This window comes from Bombus impatiens, unplaced genomic scaffold, assembly GCF_000188095.3.
Source record: "Bombus impatiens unplaced genomic scaffold, BIMP_2.2 scf_0129, whole genome shotgun sequence".
Lineage (NCBI taxonomy): Eukaryota > Metazoa > Arthropoda > Insecta > Hymenoptera > Apidae > Bombus > Bombus impatiens.
In genome coordinates, this window is record NT_176548.1 from 1,157,310 (window position 1) to 1,175,276 (window position 17,967).

The 17,967-nt window shown below is 30.2% G+C and overlaps 5 protein-coding genes across 14 annotated transcripts in view; 2 read left to right on the forward strand and 3 right to left on the reverse strand.

Moving 5' to 3' along the window:
• Positions 1 to 756: 756 nt before the first annotated feature.
• On the forward strand, positions 757 to 1,834 carry LOC100745002 (ubiquitin-60S ribosomal protein L40). Of its 2 annotated transcripts, none has more exons than XM_003486640.4 (3): positions 757 to 874; positions 1,277 to 1,476; positions 1,558 to 1,834. In XM_003486640.4, exons 2-3 carry the CDS (start codon positions 1,287 to 1,289, stop codon positions 1,752 to 1,754), a joined length of 387 nt encoding a protein of 128 aa, XP_003486688.1. In that variant the 5' UTR covers positions 757 to 874; positions 1,277 to 1,286; the 3' UTR covers positions 1,755 to 1,834. The 2 variants fall into 2 exon arrangements, with proteins under 2 accessions (XP_003486688.1, XP_012236740.1); XM_012381317.3 differs by having other exon boundaries at positions 767 to 874; positions 1,274 to 1,476.
• Positions 1,832 to 7,179, reverse strand: LOC100744881 (polyphosphoinositide phosphatase). Of its 2 annotated transcripts, XM_012381314.3 has the most exons (14): positions 6,569 to 7,179; positions 6,271 to 6,496; positions 5,717 to 5,881; positions 4,857 to 5,241; positions 4,532 to 4,778; positions 4,261 to 4,456; positions 3,990 to 4,188; positions 3,346 to 3,918; positions 3,169 to 3,281; positions 2,847 to 3,087; positions 2,570 to 2,785; positions 2,301 to 2,483; positions 2,077 to 2,245; positions 1,832 to 2,010 (listed from the first exon to the last, which is right to left on the reverse strand). In XM_012381314.3, the coding sequence occupies exons 1-14, from the start codon at positions 6,650 to 6,652 to the stop codon at positions 1,918 to 1,920; spliced, it is 3,090 nt and encodes a 1,029-aa protein (XP_012236737.1). In that variant the 5' UTR covers positions 6,653 to 7,179; the 3' UTR covers positions 1,832 to 1,917. The 2 variants fall into 2 exon arrangements, with proteins under 2 accessions (XP_012236737.1, XP_012236739.1); XM_012381316.3 differs by lacking the exon at positions 5,717 to 5,881 and having other exon boundaries at positions 6,569 to 7,177.
• A 201-nt stretch (positions 7,180 to 7,380) lies between these two features.
• On the reverse strand, positions 7,381 to 8,417 carry LOC100745122. Its single transcript, XM_003486641.4, has 3 exons — positions 8,252 to 8,417; positions 7,719 to 7,862; positions 7,381 to 7,640 (listed from the first exon to the last, which is right to left on the reverse strand). Exons 1-3 carry the CDS (start codon positions 8,324 to 8,326, stop codon positions 7,506 to 7,508), a joined length of 354 nt encoding a protein of 117 aa, XP_003486689.1. The 5' UTR covers positions 8,327 to 8,417; the 3' UTR covers positions 7,381 to 7,505.
• A 1,277-nt stretch (positions 8,418 to 9,694) lies between these two features.
• On the forward strand, positions 9,695 to 16,098 carry LOC100745486. Of its 4 annotated transcripts, none has more exons than XM_012381269.3 (4): positions 9,695 to 10,415; positions 10,576 to 11,819; positions 11,901 to 15,310; positions 15,381 to 16,098. In XM_012381269.3, exons 1-4 carry the CDS (start codon positions 10,231 to 10,233, stop codon positions 15,390 to 15,392), a joined length of 4,851 nt encoding a protein of 1,616 aa, XP_012236692.1. In that variant the 5' UTR covers positions 9,695 to 10,230; the 3' UTR covers positions 15,393 to 16,098. The 4 variants fall into 4 exon arrangements, with proteins under 4 accessions (XP_012236692.1, XP_012236690.1, XP_012236691.1 ...); XM_012381267.3 differs by having other exon boundaries at positions 9,695 to 10,046; positions 10,160 to 10,415; positions 10,576 to 15,310; XM_012381268.3 differs by having other exon boundaries at positions 9,695 to 9,941; positions 10,160 to 10,415; positions 10,576 to 15,310.
• Positions 16,099 to 16,247: 149 nt separating this feature from the next.
• Positions 16,248 to 17,967, reverse strand: part of LOC100745364 (gamma-aminobutyric acid type B receptor subunit 1) — a 41,075-nt gene continuing 39,355 nt past the window's right edge. For 4 of the 5 annotated variants that reach the window (XM_033318890.1, XM_033318893.1, XM_003486643.4 and 1 more), the window contains exon 19: positions 16,540 to 17,938. In XM_033318890.1, the coding sequence (XP_033174781.1) occupies positions 17,268 to 17,938 (671 nt within the window). In that variant the 3' untranslated portion in view covers positions 16,540 to 17,267. Of the gene's footprint in view, positions 17,939 to 17,967 lie in introns of all 5 variants that reach the window. The other variant, XM_033318891.1, reaches the window with a different exon arrangement.

Genomic DNA, 17,967 nt, shown 5'->3' on the forward strand with positions numbered 1-17,967 from the left:
ATACCTGCGAAATTCTACAAATTGTACAAACTCTATGGTAAGCTACAGATTCTAATGAAAGTTTCTAAGAAATAACCATTCTATTTGAAAATATGTAAAATCTTAGATAATTCCTAGCTTTAAAGGCCGCTGTAAAACACTTTTAATTGTGGGGCCTTTCGGCCGGTAAACATCTAGGTCAAAGTATAAAGTTTAAGGGTTACTACTGAAATTTGCATATAGCCATGGCCTAAGGCATGGAATGAAACCTTCGTCTTCTGAAGGAAGTAGTACGTACATCGGATATAACATGCGCACGCGTATCATACATGTTTGTAATGCAACGTAGACACATATATGCATCTACATTTTTACAATTATAAAATACAAATATATTATCAGAAGATATACAAATATAATTCAAAGTTATAAACCATTAACTAAAGAGTTTGTTAAAGAAAATAATATTACATGATATTTAACGTTCAATACATTCAAATAAGATTAAGATAAATATGGATTGTAATAAGAATAACGATAATATTCAGGAAGTGGTGTTTTTTTACAAAAATGACTGTATCAAGGTTTTCAAGTTGTACAATACGTTGAAAATGAATCGTCTTAACTATTAATATTCATTAACAATACTCACAATAGACTGAAAACAATTTCTTTCAAATATGCAGCAACGACGTAAATTTTCAATAATTACACACTTTGTATGCAAATTAAGCACAATAAATATTCTTGCAAATACTTTTCTTTGAAATAATAGTATTATTCGCCACGAGAGGGCTAGTATACCTACATAATTGATTTTCATGTGGACGGAAGTTACAGTGCTGCCATCGTAAAGTCCTTTTAGGTTGTCTTCAGCAAGCACGCTTTTCTAACGGTAAGAATTCAATATTGTTTAAAATTTTTATGCTTTAAAATGTTCTTACGAAGTTATAAATTGATTTTAAATTGAATTAGTAAATAGTTAATAAAAAAATTACATATATAATGAAACAATTAAACAAAAGGGTTTCAAAAACAATTGCAACGCGTTACGTTGCTAGAATACACGTTTATAAACGAAATGTCTATTGTGAAATTTTCTAGTCACTTTTACATATTTTAGTGAACTTAATAATAAAAAAAATAGTAGATAAAGAGAAATTAGGAACGTAGAAAATTAATTGTCGAACTCAACCATTTTGCCGAGTAAATATTGTATACTTTTGTAACGTCCCTGTTTTACATTATGATCTTTTATTATATATACGGTTTCAATCTTTTTTATACTAAAAAATAGATACACCAAGATGCAGATATTTGTGAAAACTTTGACTGGTAAAACCATCACCCTTGAAGTAGAAGCATCAGATACTATTGAAAATGTAAAAGCTAAAATCCAGGATAAAGAAGGAATTCCACCTGATCAGCAACGTCTTATTTTTGCTGGAAAGCAATTGGAAGATGGACGTACTCTGTCAGATTATAATATTCAAAAAGGTATCTTGTAACATCATTAAAGAAGTTCCAATACTTTATATATTTTATAGCCCATTACAATAGTTTTTATGTTTTGAATAGAATCTACCTTGCATCTTGTTCTTCGACTTCGTGGTGGTGTCATCGAACCTACTTTGCGTATTCTTGCACAGAAATACAATTGTGATAAAATGATTTGTAGAAAATGTTATGCCCGTCTTCATCCACGTGCAACCAACTGTCGTAAGAAAAAGTGTGGCCACACAAACAATATTCGACCAAAAAAGAAGCTGAAGTAGACTTCATATAATGTTTGCTCATTTTGCGAATATATGTATTTCTAAAAGATGGTGTGAATAAAACATACATAAAGAAGTAACCAGATTTTGTTAACACTTTATTATATATTAATTTCTATAGATGTATATAAAAACATAAAACAAACTTTAACACATAATAGATTCAATTTGAATATATTAGTCTTTTTGGTAACTGTTGTTTCACATAATTTTCATACAAGATAATATCATTGGTGCTTGGCACAGAACCACCTACCTAAATAATATATATAATTTTAATACGATAAAAAAGATTTATATGCTAATGACAATATATATTTACCTCGGCTCTTTTAACATATTGCTCATATATACTAATGCTAGACTTCTTTACCACTGGTACTTGAACTACAGTAGTTGTCACTTCAGGGAACGACACTTGTTGAGATAATTTTAAACGCAGTTTCGTGTAATCCGAGGAATATGTCGCATTGCGTCCAATTAATGCAAATCTATTAAAAATATATATCAAGAAAGTATCCTTTAATATGTATAGAAGCAATTTACCTTTTATATAATATGACATCATTCCTTTTAGGATATTGAGGTTGAGTACCATACACTTCTCTCATAGACGGAAATAATAATTCAAAAGATGTGAATTCCGAACTTTCTTTTGACATTACGAATTGAGAATCATTAGTATGTTGATGATTCTCATATTCGTCGGAACTTGAATCATCGCTAGAGCTACGGAATATTACACATAAAAATTAAGATTCAAAAAATTACATTTGCTTCAATTTCTTCCTTGCTCTATTAATGACTTGTACTACCTTGCACTCGATGTTGTGCTACTGGTACTACTTTGCCCAGTCATTGAAGGATTCTTCATATTTAAATTTTTATTACCAGTTTCTTCCCTTCTTCTACCTGGTCGTATTCGTACTGCAAATGGACTAAAACTGGTTGTAAAATGCGGCATGAAATCTCTAACAGAATGACTAATTTTATACGCGTAAACTTCGGAAAGTAAAGACAGTTCGTATGGCCTATAAAAAAATATATAAATGAACCACAATATTATATTCACATTATGAAATGTTTCAATACCTATGGTAATCGTAATAAACATCAATCATTTCCTCAGTTGAATTTTGAACTTGTATTATTTCTGAACATGTTTTTGTTATTTCATTTAATGCATATGGTAGACATTTTAATACAGTAGTATCCCACCACTGCGTTAAAGCTTTTGTTCTGCGGGAGTAATGACAAGCGGGTTTGTGATGTAGATAGTAATCTGTTAGAAGTTCCCAAATAGGAGGCTTTCCTTCTTCAGGTATAAATAAACCTGTAAAAAATATTTATATATATAATTTATTTACTATTCTGATCTGCCTCTAATATTACTTAATCTCATATTTATATTTACCTAAAAATAAATTAATTGTATGTTGTTTTTCTTGATCGCTAAATGTGTTACTATAATATCTACTGAGAGTTTGCATAATATCATTACCCTGACTTGTCCATGGTGCAGTTTTTCTAAATCATAAAATAAAAATCTCTCATTATAATTGAAAATATATACAATATTATGCAATTTTACCTGTATGTTTTTATTCTATGCACCAACTGAGAGCCACCATATTGTAATGCTAATGTATCGCCATGATCCTCATATAATTCTTCTAACATTCTTACACAATCAGAATCAAATTCTAATTTAGGAGATTCTAATACTCCTAAAGCACACAATTGGAATCCCAAAGCACATTTTCCTATCGCAAATTGTGCTGTGTTCGTACGATCTAAACAATCAACACAATTTGTTCTAATAATACCAGTTTGTAATGTACCCCTTTTACCGAAGCATTGTCTTACTTTGTTTTCTATATAATGTAATTCATTATGCTTATTTTCTCTGGTAAATTTAAAATCGGTACTACAGCTGACAGATAGATTATCTTCAATGGAAATATTTGTATAATTTTGAACGCCATATGTATTGAATGAAGAAATCGTGTTTGAATTTGTTTTATGAGATTTTTTATTGCAATTAGACTGAGGAGAAAATAAATTCCTTTGACTGTAATATGGATTTTGTGATTGAAAAATACCAGTTTTCAAAACTGCATTATGTGCTATATTTGCCAATCGTGCCATAACATTAAACTTTTTTCTGAAAAAAAAATGATTAAAAATTATATCTAATACTTTTGCATACTAGAACATAAAATCATGCAGTTGTACCTTTTGTTCATTCGAGCCATGTCAAACCTTATGTATTGAATATGATGTTCTGGAGATAGAAATTGGTTTAAATATTTAACAGCCATGTATAATTCTTCACTCAATGTACTTTCATGTTTCTTTTTTTCACGTTTCTTAACAAGATTGAGAATTATAATTGGAGAACCATATCTTCTTAAAAGCTGATTAAAATGTGCACCTGGGTTTTTTTTAATAATTAAATGTTGATTGTATCATATATAAATATAACGATACCATTTAACTTCCATACCTGCTGTTTCTACATAAGGATCAGCCAAATCACAAGTGATAGTAGGTTTAGGAACCATTTTACTAACATCCTGACTCCAATGTCCAGGAACTGATCCACGCATTTGTACAAAAGAACTAAAACGGCCCTTACTTAAAGAACTCACTCCAGAATCATGTACAATTTGTTCTGTTTCTACTTCATTTGCAACATCTCCCTGAAGTAATAAAATTACCTTTTAGTGATATACAGTTACAATAGCGCAACATAAATATTATTTAATTGTACATACATCAAAATTTGCTCCACGTTTTAAAAACCTGGTACCTGCATACTTATTACTCCTTCTAGCTATAATAGTTATATACATAGATCTTCCAAAAATACTAACATTTGATTGACCAATAAAACCATGTGTAACATATAAAATCCAGTCACGATGCAAGTCCTTTTCTACTGGTTTCAATAAATGCGAATTCCACACAAATCGACGGTGCGGATTACTTCGCACACCATAATCGATATATTTTTCTGTACCACTAAAAATATTACCAATTATTCAAGTTTTATTGAGTGCTTAATTTTCAAAAACTTATTAGTTGATTATTATAACAAACCTATTATTCCAATAATTTTTTTTAGATGCCCAAATATTGAAAAAGTCTTCTGCATCTTCAGTATCGCTATTCCCTGCTTGATTTGAATCCGAGTTATTTGTATTAAAAATATCAGGTTTGATATGTTTTGGTGGAGTCATATTATTTTGTAAAGTATGTGTTAGGTCATAAGAATAACTGAAGTAGAAATTACTACTAAGATCTATGCTTTGAAACATCTTCACATATCTTTGTTCATCAGGATGAAAAACACGAATAGTATCATTTGGAATGTAAATCATTGAAGTGTCTTCTATTTTGTATATTGTATGATGCCCAATTACAGCCACTCTACGTCGTTTAGTAACAAGAATTATATAGTATCCTTCTAAGAAACGTACAAAACCTAATAGAATAATTTTTAACCATTAATTATTTTATTAGTATAAATCAATTTTACATTTTATTTATTACATATCTAATATATTGTGCATATAACATGGTTAACTTTCTAACTGCAAGTAAAATAGCATGCAAATATAATTTTGTGTGATATCATGCTAAAAACATACATGTGCTGCAATATCTTACACACAGAATATTTATATTGGTACAATAAGTTTAATATCATTTCTTATTGCATACAATTTTATTTTTGAGTTTTAAATTTTCAAATTAATGATTTATTGCAAAGTTACCATACAGAATGACCATTATCGCATTTAAGCTACATTTGCATCTTATTATATTACATATATATCACTTACTATAAAGTTGATTTTTGTGTGTATATGTGCATGTGTATTAAATTTTTTTTGTTAAGATTGTTATTTTGTTTCAAATGTATGATGTTTCACTGAATATGAAAGATTGGTCCTTACCAAGAAGACCAAAAGCTGGTACTAGTCGAGGGAAAGTTTCTCTCTGCCACATTGTTTTCCAGGTGAATTTAGTTTGAGTTGGTTTGTGCAATGGTTTCTGACATTCTTGGTGTTCAGATTCTTCTGATACACCATTGTCAGATGTAGATTCTTTGTGAATGTTGCCTTTGTTAGCAAGCAAATACATAATATATGGAAACTAAGTCTTATATAATATTTTAGCAATAGTTTTACTCCAATATTACTATGTATATTTATGTTATTTTGCGTCTAGTATTAAAATGCAATAAACATGCATGCCAAGAATTAAATCATGCAAAATTATAAAGCTTAAGCTATGTCTCTGACATGTACGCTGCTCTTACATATTACATACAATGTAACTATGTATTAATAAAAAACAAAGAATTGATATATAAAATTATATTCTTATTCTTTCTATACAATTATGAGTCATATATAATTATTACAAAATATGAAAAATTTCTTTATTGTAAAAGCATATGTACTGATAATTTATGTGAGTAACTAATAAAGAAATTAATATTGCTTACCAACAATTCCAAAAGCCGAAACAATTTTGGCAACTCCTCCAATATTACTTCTTTGCCCAGTACGTGTACGATTACCCATGTCTATCATATTTACAAGGTCCTTTATTTCATCTTGAGTATATTCTCTTTTATCATCTACAACAACTAATTCTTTCGGTTCCATACGGTCTATTTTTAATACACGGAAACGTGTTAAAGTATTATTTGAACCCATTAAATAAAATCTCTGGAACGTAAATTATATGTATTCAAGAATATTTAAATAATTTATTGCTTATAACATAAAGTAAGATCTTACAGATTTTGTTTCATAAAGGGCAATTTTTTGTATTGAAGAAATGATAGGATGAAATACTACAGTTGAAATAATCTTTTCATCCATTGCAGATAAATGTTAATTTACAAATATTTAGAATGTCTTTTTCCAATACTAGTAGCTTTCTTGCAAATTCTTTGTGTATCATTTAAGTTGACGTTTAATACTATCACAGACAAAATAAAAGATAGACTTATCACTTAGTGGATTTTTCTGTCTTACGTCTCGAGTGCTTTAGAGCTCTTTTACCACATAGGTGTCATTTCCAACATTGTCGATATAGTATGGAATACTATCATTTTCGGCGATTAAATTGATACAATTCCTACGTTCGCCGTAACAACCAAAAAGCAATTTCAGAACATGAGATGCGAATTCCATATATCAAGTCTATCCTATATTTAATCAATGTCAAGATCTCAGTACCCCGTTTATAATAAGCATGTAATAAGAATATGCTGAATCGGAAACTTCGAATTGATGTTTAAATTGTATATGAACTTGCCTTTAAAGTTCACGAAACAAATGACACAAAAATGCATTAAGCATTAGTTCTATTCTATACTTTTTGTGGTATAGGTTAGGATATTTTATATTCGCAGATAAAATATAGAATTCTATGTAGGTACATTACTATACATTATGTACATTATATACATACATATATGTAATTCATATATATTTGCATACAACACATTTTGGTATATATTATACATGTGTAGTATAATATTCTCACTATACACAAACGAAAACCTAACTATGAAAAGGAGTGTGACGGCAGAATAAAATAAATGTATATTTAATTATTTATTTATAATAATGAGTTCAAAATATTACTTGAAGTTATAATTTATTTTTTACAACAAATATCATTCCTAAGTATATCTATACTAAAGCATTTTAATTTCCTATATATGCATTAAAATTTCTTTCTGAGCTCTAATAAGTAGTACATATTAGTGACAAAACAAATTGCAGTAACTGCAGAAAGTCCTGCAACAATCATGTTATCCGATCTACCTCGTAGAAGGTATGTAGGTTTTGTTAAGTCAGCCTGTAAAATGTATATTTATTGTATTTCTCTTTCTAATGTAATTTTATTATCAACAGATATATATGTATTTATATTTACCTGCCATTCCCGTTGGAGCTTCTTTAATTTTGCAGGTACTGTAGAATAATTCTGTTTGCCAGATAATGAAGTAGATACTGGCTTAGTTTTGACAGAATCAAACATCATTTTTATTGGTTCTACTTTTTCTAATGGTCTTGGGGACTACGACACAAGTATTAATTTTATATATTATTATGCAATCAATGAAATTGATACAAATAATATTATGTTTAGGATATTAAATTTAAATATACAATTTTTTTTATATTATAGTTTTTTAATTTGTTGGATATTACACCTATATTCTATTGATATTATGTAGTTATATAAAGATGCAAAGCTTCATTCCTTACTTATCTAACATTTCTAGCATATGATAGGGAATATCATTTAACAATAAATAACTGAATGCAAACTTTTAAAAATTTTTTATAATTATCATATTAAAAACAAAATAAATCATACTTCATTGAAACAAAGTAGCAAAAATGATAAAAAGATGTTGGAAAATATAAGAATCTTTGGCTTAATTTTTGTCGTTAATTACTTACTAATGGATAAAGAGCTTGTAATTGTGTCGATTGTTTTAAACGACCAGTAAATGCATTGAATTGATGGAACGACATTTTATCTATTTGCGTAACATACCTGCCTTTCTGATGGCACTTCTTCTTAGTGAGTTTGGTGCTCTCTGGAGAGGAAAAAGCAAGTACTTATTTATCACACATAACGTACATAGCGATATATGTATAAGTTGGTAGAATGCAAACTAGGTATTTCATTATAAATTAGTCGAAAATTTTCTTATCAAATATTATTAAATAAGTTACACATATTAATTTATTTTTAACTATATAATCCAACAGCATAGCCTAATAGAATTATAAAATAGCAGTTATTTACAATAGTTTAAAGATAATATTATTATGACTAAAATATATTATTATATATGTACATTTTATCACATTTTTTAATTTAGGAGTTATATATATTTATTATGTTTTACTCATTCTTACAAAAATTAAATATATTTTTATTCCATTCTGTAAGATACTAGGATCCAAAACTACAGCTAGCGCTCTCTGTAAACCATTATCAATGGCTAGGGTATCTAAATAAAAAATATACGTATATGTATATAATGTATGTAACATTTGCTTTAAAAAAGGGTACAAATTTTTGAAATTCTTTTGAGATATAATCACATTGTAATTACAACTGCTTTGTAATATCCACTTAATGAGAACATAAAATATAAGGAATTATTAATGAACTATTCAAGTATATAAGTGCAGAATATCTTGTAAGTTTAGTGTATATTATTTGTTGTTTAGTATTACTTAACTGGTGTGTGTTTAAAACAGAAAAAGATAATATTCTACAATTATAAATATTGTAAATAGAATTAAGAGAGAATAAGTATTAAGAATATGTGTATTAACTAATCATATTATTTCATTCAAGTAAAAACTTATGTGAAAATATGTAAACAGATATAAGCTAATTTTATATTTCAAATATATAAAATATATTTACTAATAAAACTAGTATCAATCAATTATATGTTATGTTTTGCAATAATCTTAAAATGAAATCGTACTTACCAAATATTAAAAAATGTAGTGTTTAAGATACGTATTCAGTCTAAGACATAGTTTTAACAAAACATAGTGTAGTTTTAAATGTTATTTTCATATACTGTAAAATGATACTCATTGCTTTATTTGTATAAACTCAATAATCTTTATGTATATTTCCAGAATCTTCAAAGGTGCTTGGATACAACTTTTCACTATGGCATAAGAGTTCACAATTGTATTCAATATCCATATCCCTTTTTACTGGTGATAATTATATAAAATAATATGCATACATTAATAGCATTGAAAATATTCTAAGAATTAGAACTTAAAATAATTTACAAAAATAATAAATGTAAAACATTTGGTAATTCTCTCTCTCTCTCTCTATATATATATATATCTCGAGAGAGAGAAAAAATATGTATATGTATGTATATATTGGAGGATATGTATGTAGGTACATACAATAGTTGTGCATTTGTTAATATTACTTCAACCATTTGCCGCAACGGCAGCTCGGTGTATTCTGTTTTACCGACGAGCTGGAAACAGCAAAACATATCATGGCTGAATATGGCGGTTTACTGATGAACAATCCTTTAAGTTTTGTTAATACATTGTATGATATGAAAAAGATATATGACAGGCGTAATTAATGGTGAGATTTGGTGACAAGATTGTGAATAAATTTTGTATAATGTTCTTTAAGTCTGTAGTGCCATATTATATTCATTGTATGTCATAAAAAAATATATGATAATTGGTATAGTATTATACTTTATTAGTAGAAATAACAGCATTTCACTGATTTTTAACACATTGCTATAAATAATTGTTTATTACAATAGTTCATATCTACATTTATGAACTTTCAAGTATCAATTTGGTGCTTATGGATTCTGTGTTTAAGATACTCTAAATATTGTGACATATAATAATAAAATCTCATGCCAAAACTAAGAAGGAATAGAAGGACTGAAACTAGGTGGGGTGACAAATATTATACAGCAGTGAAAAATGCTGTTTTTATAACAGAGACACAACCTTATGAGCCAATATTACCATCCTTTCCTTTGGAGAAGTATGTTCCAGAATGTGAGAATCTATATATGTGTACACAATGCAAAGACTGGTAAGTTCACATATACACACATACTAATATATTTTAAGTATCTTTTTTACATATTTTGTATATTAACTGCAGCATTATAAAGCATTAATATATAGTATATGTAAGGATTAGTTTTTAAATAGAAATACATGTAATATATGGAAATTTTATTTTTTGTTAGCTTCTATTTTCGAAGCAGTTTGGAAGACCATATTGCAAGGAAAAGTTGGATATTGGGATATTGGTGTCATCATTGTTTTGTAACTGCTTGTAAACATAGCTCAGTAAAAGGTATATTGTGTTCCACATGTTTACAATTGGATCATGAGAAACGCTTATATTTACGAAGTAGAGGTTTACGTAACAATCAAAAATTTGGGGCAATAAGAATCTTTTACAATCAATGTCAATTTTTTGCACATTTGAAAGCTCATAATGTAGATTTGGTAAATATAGGTGACTTAATGTTAATGCCTTTACCAACAAATATCATCGACTGGAATCCTGAAGTAGATTTAACATGCGAAGCACTTATGGAACATACATTTATAATAAAAGTTCATATAATGGATTGGTTGAAAAATAAAACTATTGATAACAATTGGTGGCAATTGACAGAAGATGCCAATAATCCAGTTACTATTATTCTTAAAGGTTATAATGGTCGATTCCATTTTAAGCCATTAGAAATATCAATAGAGGAGCAAATTTCTATTTTGAATTCTGCTCATTCTACACCTAACAATGGCAAGAAATTTTCTGATATTAATATTCCTGAGTCAGTAGAAAGTGTTGATAAAGGAACAAGTCCATCTTCAACAGATACCAGGGTTTCCATCTCTGATGAAAGTATGATTGAAAATGAAGACAGTCCTTGTACAGTAAATGACATTACTTTTGTGAATTGTGGATTCTCAAAATTTCTTGAATCTGAGTTTCCAGATAATAATAAGGAAAGGAAAGGAAACACAACAGTTTCTGTAAAATCAGTGCAAGATTCGTGCACTCCAAAACGTCCAAATGTAATTAATAAGTTCAAACGAAATAAAGTAAGACATTTAAACTCCATTTCATCCAATATGGTTATGTCATGTGATAATACAATGATAGCGTCTAAACGTGATATCAAAGATTTATCAAAGCGTCCTACCAATAAACAATTATGGAAGAGTTTAACACATAAATCTAGTAACAATTTATCAGTCAAGACAGTTACAGAAGGCAATATCGTAAAAGAAAAATCTGATAGAAAAGAAAATAAAACACTTCGCAATAATTTATTAAAAATAGCACCAGTGTCCAAGGTTCAATCTGATGTATCTTGTACAGCAAAGGTGGATACATACAAAAATAAGTTAGGTAAATTGAAACAAAATCTATATACATTGACCATTGATTCTGGTCAAAAGGATGTTAGATTTCAAAGTACGAAACATGTTGATATTAATACAATTATTAATCAGCTACCACCTCACATGATCAATAACAAAAAGATTGTTTTTATAGGACACGCCTCTGATAATGCACCTGGCGATAATAACAAAGAATCATCTTCCGAAGGAGTAATTCGCTTAATACCTGTTGGGTCTGAAAAATTATCGAAAATGAAAATAAATGTAGGAAATAAAAATCTTTCTCAAGCCGGTAAAGAAACTAACAGAAATAGTTCGAAAAACCAAACCGAGCCCTTTAAAAATAAATTACGACCTTTTCCCGGTAGGGTTATATATCAAAACGGACGGAAATATATTATTAAGCAATCATCAGGTCTTACTAAAAATTTAAAAACCCCATCCAATGCTGTGGTACCAGTGAAAAATGTACAAGGAACAGTGGAATCAAAATCTACAAATATTCCACCATTAGTGTTCTACAATATTCCACCATTGATACCCTTAGATTCCACTGAAATAGAAAATATATCGAATCAAGAAAAAACGAACTCATTTCATAATGATGTTTCCCCTTTAACACCTTCACCATCCCCGTCGGAATTATCGAATAGTTCTAGCTGCGATATTCAGTCGAAACAGACTTCTTTGTCAGCAAAGGGTTCTCAGAAAGTTGATGTACCTTATTTGAATACTGAACATAAAGACATTGGTATTGATGTACAAAATATGAACAATTCATTTGAAAGTTTAACATTTCATAAAGGAGAAGACCAAAATTTGTATCTCGATGTAAAGTTTCTTAATCAAAAGCCAATTTATTCTATTGTTGATACATCTACGATGATAACAAAATGTAGAGAAGAAATGCTAAATGAATTTTTTCATCTTTCTTATTTCGAATTGAAGAAACGATACGATCATTTACAAGAAATTGGTGAAGAAATATCAAGAGTAATGAATTTTGTAACTGATAATGTGATCAAAGAAAACTTAAAAGCAGTTCATATTTTGCAGACCGTGCTGAAACATTGTATTGATAAATGCATTCAGAAATCTGATGACACAGAGGAGAAAGATGCACTGTTACATGAATGGGAATCCGAATATGAGAAAACAGATGAAAAACCTGTTTGTAAGGCATGTAATAAAATTAAAAAACCCAAGTACTATATTCCAGGATTTTCAAAGCCTGCGAAAAACGATATATATTGTTCTTGCTATAAGCATATGTGCCACAAATGTCATACGTATCAAGGTAATTCGACGCGTTTCGTAGCTCATCAAACATTTCACGACAAGGAGAGACCGTATTTGTGCCCTGATTGTTATCGTAAATTTACATCATATAGATCGTTAGAAGTCCATACATGGACTACCTGTTTCCACACGCTAAAAAGGCGTGTTCTTGGTTGCAAAATTTGTGAAATAGATGGTTTTCAAGATATGGAATCTGTCGCAAAACATTTCGCAATTATGCACAGTCATAATAAGGTAGTTTGTGATAAATGTTACATTGTTTTACCATCATATTCCGAATATAGAAAACATCATAAAGATAAACATTCGGATGCAAATGACCATCAACCCATAAGGCTTGTACTATGTAAACTTGGGCGGTGCATTGTACGTTGCGAAGATTACATGTTACACATGGAAAAACATATAGTCGTTCAAAGATTAATATGGTTCACATGTCCATTTTGTACGTTTATTCATGTAGAGGCGAAACGAATTATGTCTCATTTGCAAAGTGAACATGAAACACGTTTAGAGGAACTTACAAGTTCCGAGACATTATGGAATACTTCTCAAGTGGAAACCGCAGCAAATTTATTGAAAAATAGTTTACAGCAAAATAAATTCACAAATGCACACACAGAGTCTTGCGAAGATGGAACTGTTATACCTAAGATTATAAATACTAGAACTATTACGTCTGAGGTATTTGAACATGGAGCTCAGGGGACGGATGATAACATAATAAATTATGAAACACCACTATGTTCTAAAGTTGTTAATGCTAATTCAGAATCTTCTCCAAAATTGAGTGGAATCATACCGAAGATACTCGATGTTAGGTCAATGGCTGACCTAACGTCGGATATTTCTGAATGCGACAAGATTGAAGCAACTTCGAAATTTATCGATACGACAACAAGTAAGATTATAAATGCTAGAAATATTACGTCTGAGATATTTGAACGTGAAGCTCAGAGGACGGATGATAACACAATAAATAAAGAAACTGAACAAAACAAAGCTCACCAAGGTCAAGAGATCAAAACTGAACTCGAACATGTCATTGATTGCGTATGGGATACCAAAACGATTCAACTAAGTCCCGGCCCAATGAAAGTTGAATCTCCTCAACAAGATCACCTGTCAGGAGTGAAAAACGACCAGAGTACATATGACACATCATGCGAAAAAGCAAAAATTCAATTAGATGAAACAAAACAAGAAGCAAGGGATGTTTCGAACAAAACACAGAGTCAAAAACAACCGGAGGCTATAACACATGAATTAATTTTGAAACCTCCTCCGCTTGTTAGAATTCCTCAACACGTGCTTGAGTTGAATCGATCTAAGAAAGTTGGGCAGATAGCGAAAGGAGGAAAAATGGGAGTATTTTCACGCGATCAAGAAGTTAATCGCTATTTTCCTCGACGAATTGCTCTAATCAATCCAACTAATTCAAATGAGATCCTAAACTTTCCGTGTCCTTTATGCAGGGAATTAATAAATACATCCAAATCAGTTATAAGTAATCATTTTCAGGGTAAACATTTGCAAGATTGTAAGCTATCAGCAGTTGCCATAAACTTACTACGAATGTCACCAGAATTCATTAATGGTGGTTACAAGGAATTATTAGATAACAAAAAGCGCAAGTCCGAAAGTACTATATCGAGTTCAAAAAGAAGACGACGGTGGAATCCAAAAAAATATAATACCGATGGGAAAAACATAAATTTTACAGGACTTGGGTTATGTGTAACACAAGAAACAGCCGAAGATAGCGAGGGTAATTTCAGGTGTAAGAAATGTGATCAGCGATGCTCGAATATGACAAATTTGAGAGAGCATATCGCGTGCAATCATAGAATCAAAGGCCGATACTTAGTATGTCTGGAATGTGGAGACAATTTTGTGGTAGTACCTAGTTTACAAATGCATCTGAAAGCATTTCACGGGATAGAGGATCCCATAACTTATATGGCACAAAATACTTCCTACGCTCCTGATAATGTGGATGATCTCGAGGCTGAAGGAAAGTCTATCGAAGCAAATCAATGTCATGTTTGTATGGCGGTTTTTGAAGATAAGGCGGCGGTAGATAAACATCTTCGAGTCCATGGTATGGCGTTCTTAAATCGTAAAAGGATAGAAGCGCAAAATGCTTTGAAAATTCCAGAGAAAAAGAGCGAAATGGAGGAAGAAAAATGTACACCAATCAAAGCAAGTCCAAAAGAACTTATTCGAAAGGATAAACCAGCAGAAACTATACTGGAAAAAATCACTGTAAGTTTACATGGAACCTATTTCATCTTTTGATTATTAATATATTAACTTTGATCGTTTGTCATTTCAGGCAACTATATAGCTAATGGAGGCACGACTTTTCGAAACAAAATCGATCGGAAAATAGTACATATGTAGTAATATCTAGATTTAAATATGATCCTGAATCTGTGATTTTAACGTTTTATTTAATCAATGGAGAAACGTTTATTCGTATTCTAAATGAAAAAATTAGAAAAAAACTTGTTAATTATTTTATAGCATCGAAAAAACATTATTCAATGCTTTACTTTGAATATCGGAACGGATTTTGATTAATATTAAGATCAATACACATTGGAATTTAATATAAATTTCCTAATTTATGTTTTTCTATGTTTTATTTTATGTTTTTTATGGAATATGTACGTTCAAGATCTTTTAATTATAAATTGCATAGCTCTGTTAGATGATAATATTTGTGTATACTCTATACACATACATCCATATATTGTAAAGCGAACGCAATGTGTTAAGTTTCTTAAATGTCTTGGAATGCAATACCATTGTAAATATATGCAAATATTTATAGACAAATATTGCTTGTATAATTTATTTTATCAGAATTTTTTTCTTTATGTGTATTCAAATAATTATTCTCTCTATTATATGTACTGGTAAAACTTGTTCTCTTAATCTTATACGAATCAGCCTAACTTCTATCGTACATAATTATATCCATTACATCATTCGTATGTATGAAATCTGCAGTTGCAATTACGGCATAATGTAAATAATTGCTCTGTTAACAAAAATATATAATTTTTTCTACTCTACTAATTCATATGCATCGTTATATCCAAAAATAGATAAATAATAAAATATTCTGATTTACTTTCAAAGGAGATCACTACTTATTCTTAATAGAATGGAAATAATGTTATTTGCAATAAATAGGTAGAATATATATGTATGTCTTTATTACACCATTTTTAATTGCACCGACAAAGATTATTGCTTAGTATTAAGTTAATAATTCAGTGATTGACACATACGAGATACTCGAGGTACGAAACGTGGGAAATATTCCCACTTGTTTTCTTTTTATCTATATGTATATATATTTATTTATATAATATGTACTCTTTACGCGTATTAATGTTAAAATATCAGTACATCACACTTGAAGATTTACAGAAGAAACCAATATTTTTGTTTTTATGATTCTGTATTACGAAGAGATATTTTTCTGTTACATCGAGTGCAGGTACTTCAGGAAGGGTTGGGTTCTGAACACTTTGACGTTGGACCTGTAAGAGTATTTTCAGCATGCCCTCTACGACTTTACATAATTTGAGTCGTCTAGTTTTACGAAACGATAATGAAGCAATTAAAATACAGTCAGAATTATTATATTTATTATTGAACTCATCGATAAATATTATGAACTTCCAACAATTAAACATCGATTAGACAACGAAGAAGAGATTATTATTATACTTTGGTCCCTCCATAAAGTGATAATTCATAAAGTCGATCAGCTGTATACTTTTACGGGCCCCATAGTTTTATCTTTGGCACAATTACTAAGGAACACACACGATAAATTTAAACAGTGATTGGTTCTCTTGACCCTCGCACTAAATTTTTGTGCAATCAATTTGAGCTTGATTTTTCATGAATACGAATACTGAAGATTGTCGCGTATACAATTGCATTTTTATAATGTTTTATTTTTTAATCGAAGAATAAAATAAATATAATTAAAAATATAAAAGGAAGGAGCCAGCGGTATTTTCAAGTGTCGTGTTCTTCGGAAATTTGCCGATGATCCTTCATCTTTTATCAATCATAAACAGTAGCGAGAGTAGATTTTTCTCTCTCGATTAAGAACATATGTGTCAGGAGACAATTAGTACAGGAAGGAAGAATATTGCAACAGGAAATCGTTTTTTTTTCCGCAACTTATTGTTTTAATCTACGAGGCAGTTGATTTTCCATTTTCGTACGATGCTTTCATATGACTATCCATCTCTGCAGGGATATTCAAATTGGTCGCGCGAGTTGTTGGACTTGAGGGTCGAGAACACTCTGATTTCTGAATAAAGTTTGTACTTGTATCTAGTTGGGCAGATTCGGAACTGGATTCTTTTCTAGAAGAAGACATACCATATGTGGCACTCGATGTCCTAGTGTTTGTTGGTGACGAAGACGATGAGGATATGGATCGGGTGATTTTCAGCTCCGAGTCGGCAGGACTAACGTTACCCTGCGTATCATTTTCTTCGAAGAGCTTTTTTAAATTGTTGCCGAGCTTTGCGTCATCAGAATTTACATTCGATTCCGCCATAATGGTTAAGGTTAATGATTCTGATGTTTTCTTGCCTCGAGCAGTGTTTCCCAGTTCACTTAATGGAATTCCGAATTCACGAGTGGCCCATACATCGCAGCTAGGGCTACACGATGAGCCACGAGGGAGTTGAGAGACCTTAGTTTTTCTCGCGTCTTCCATGGAATGCCATCGGTGAGATCTCGAGATCGAGGATCCTGGGGCAATCGTATTTAAACTGTTTGTCGGCACTATCCGATGTGGAAATCGCGGAGATCCCCGAATTTTTTCTCGTGACGATGTTTGGCTGGTACTCGCTTCTAGAAGAAGAGCGGTTCAAAATACGTAC

Bases quoted from the DNA above. Each gene is read 5' to 3' on its own strand.
- LOC100745002 (XM_003486640.4), top strand. From the start codon at position 1,287: ATGCAGATATTTGTGAAAACTTTGACTGGTAAAACCATCACCCTTGAA. The intron at 1,477-1,557 runs GTATCTTGTAAC...TGTTTTGAATAG, and splicing joins AGATTATAATATTCAAAAAG to AATCTACCTTGCATCTTGTT.
- LOC100744881 (XM_012381314.3), bottom strand. From the start codon at position 6,652: ATGGATGAAAAGATTATTTCAACTGTAGTATTTCATCCTATCATTTCT. The intron at 4,457-4,531 runs GTATGTACAATT...TTATTACTTCAG, and splicing joins AACGTGGAGCAAATTTTGAT to GGAGATGTTGCAAATGAAGT. The intron at 2,786-2,846 runs GTATTGAAACAT...ATTTTTTTATAG, and splicing joins GTTTATTACGATTACCATAG to GCCATACGAACTGTCTTTAC.
- LOC100745122 (XM_003486641.4), bottom strand. From the start codon at position 8,326: ATGTCGTTCCATCAATTCAATGCATTTACTGGTCGTTTAAAACAATCG. The intron at 7,863-8,251 runs GTAAGTAATTAA...CTTGTGTCGTAG, and splicing joins TACAAGCTCTTTATCCATTA to TCCCCAAGACCATTAGAAAA. The intron at 7,641-7,718 runs GTAAATATAAAT...TACATTTTACAG, and splicing joins AGCTCCAACGGGAATGGCAG to GCTGACTTAACAAAACCTAC.
- LOC100745486 (XM_012381267.3), top strand. From the start codon at position 10,231: ATGCCAAAACTAAGAAGGAATAGAAGGACTGAAACTAGGTGGGGTGAC. The intron at 10,416-10,575 runs GTAAGTTCACAT...ATTTTTTGTTAG, and splicing joins TGTACACAATGCAAAGACTG to CTTCTATTTTCGAAGCAGTT.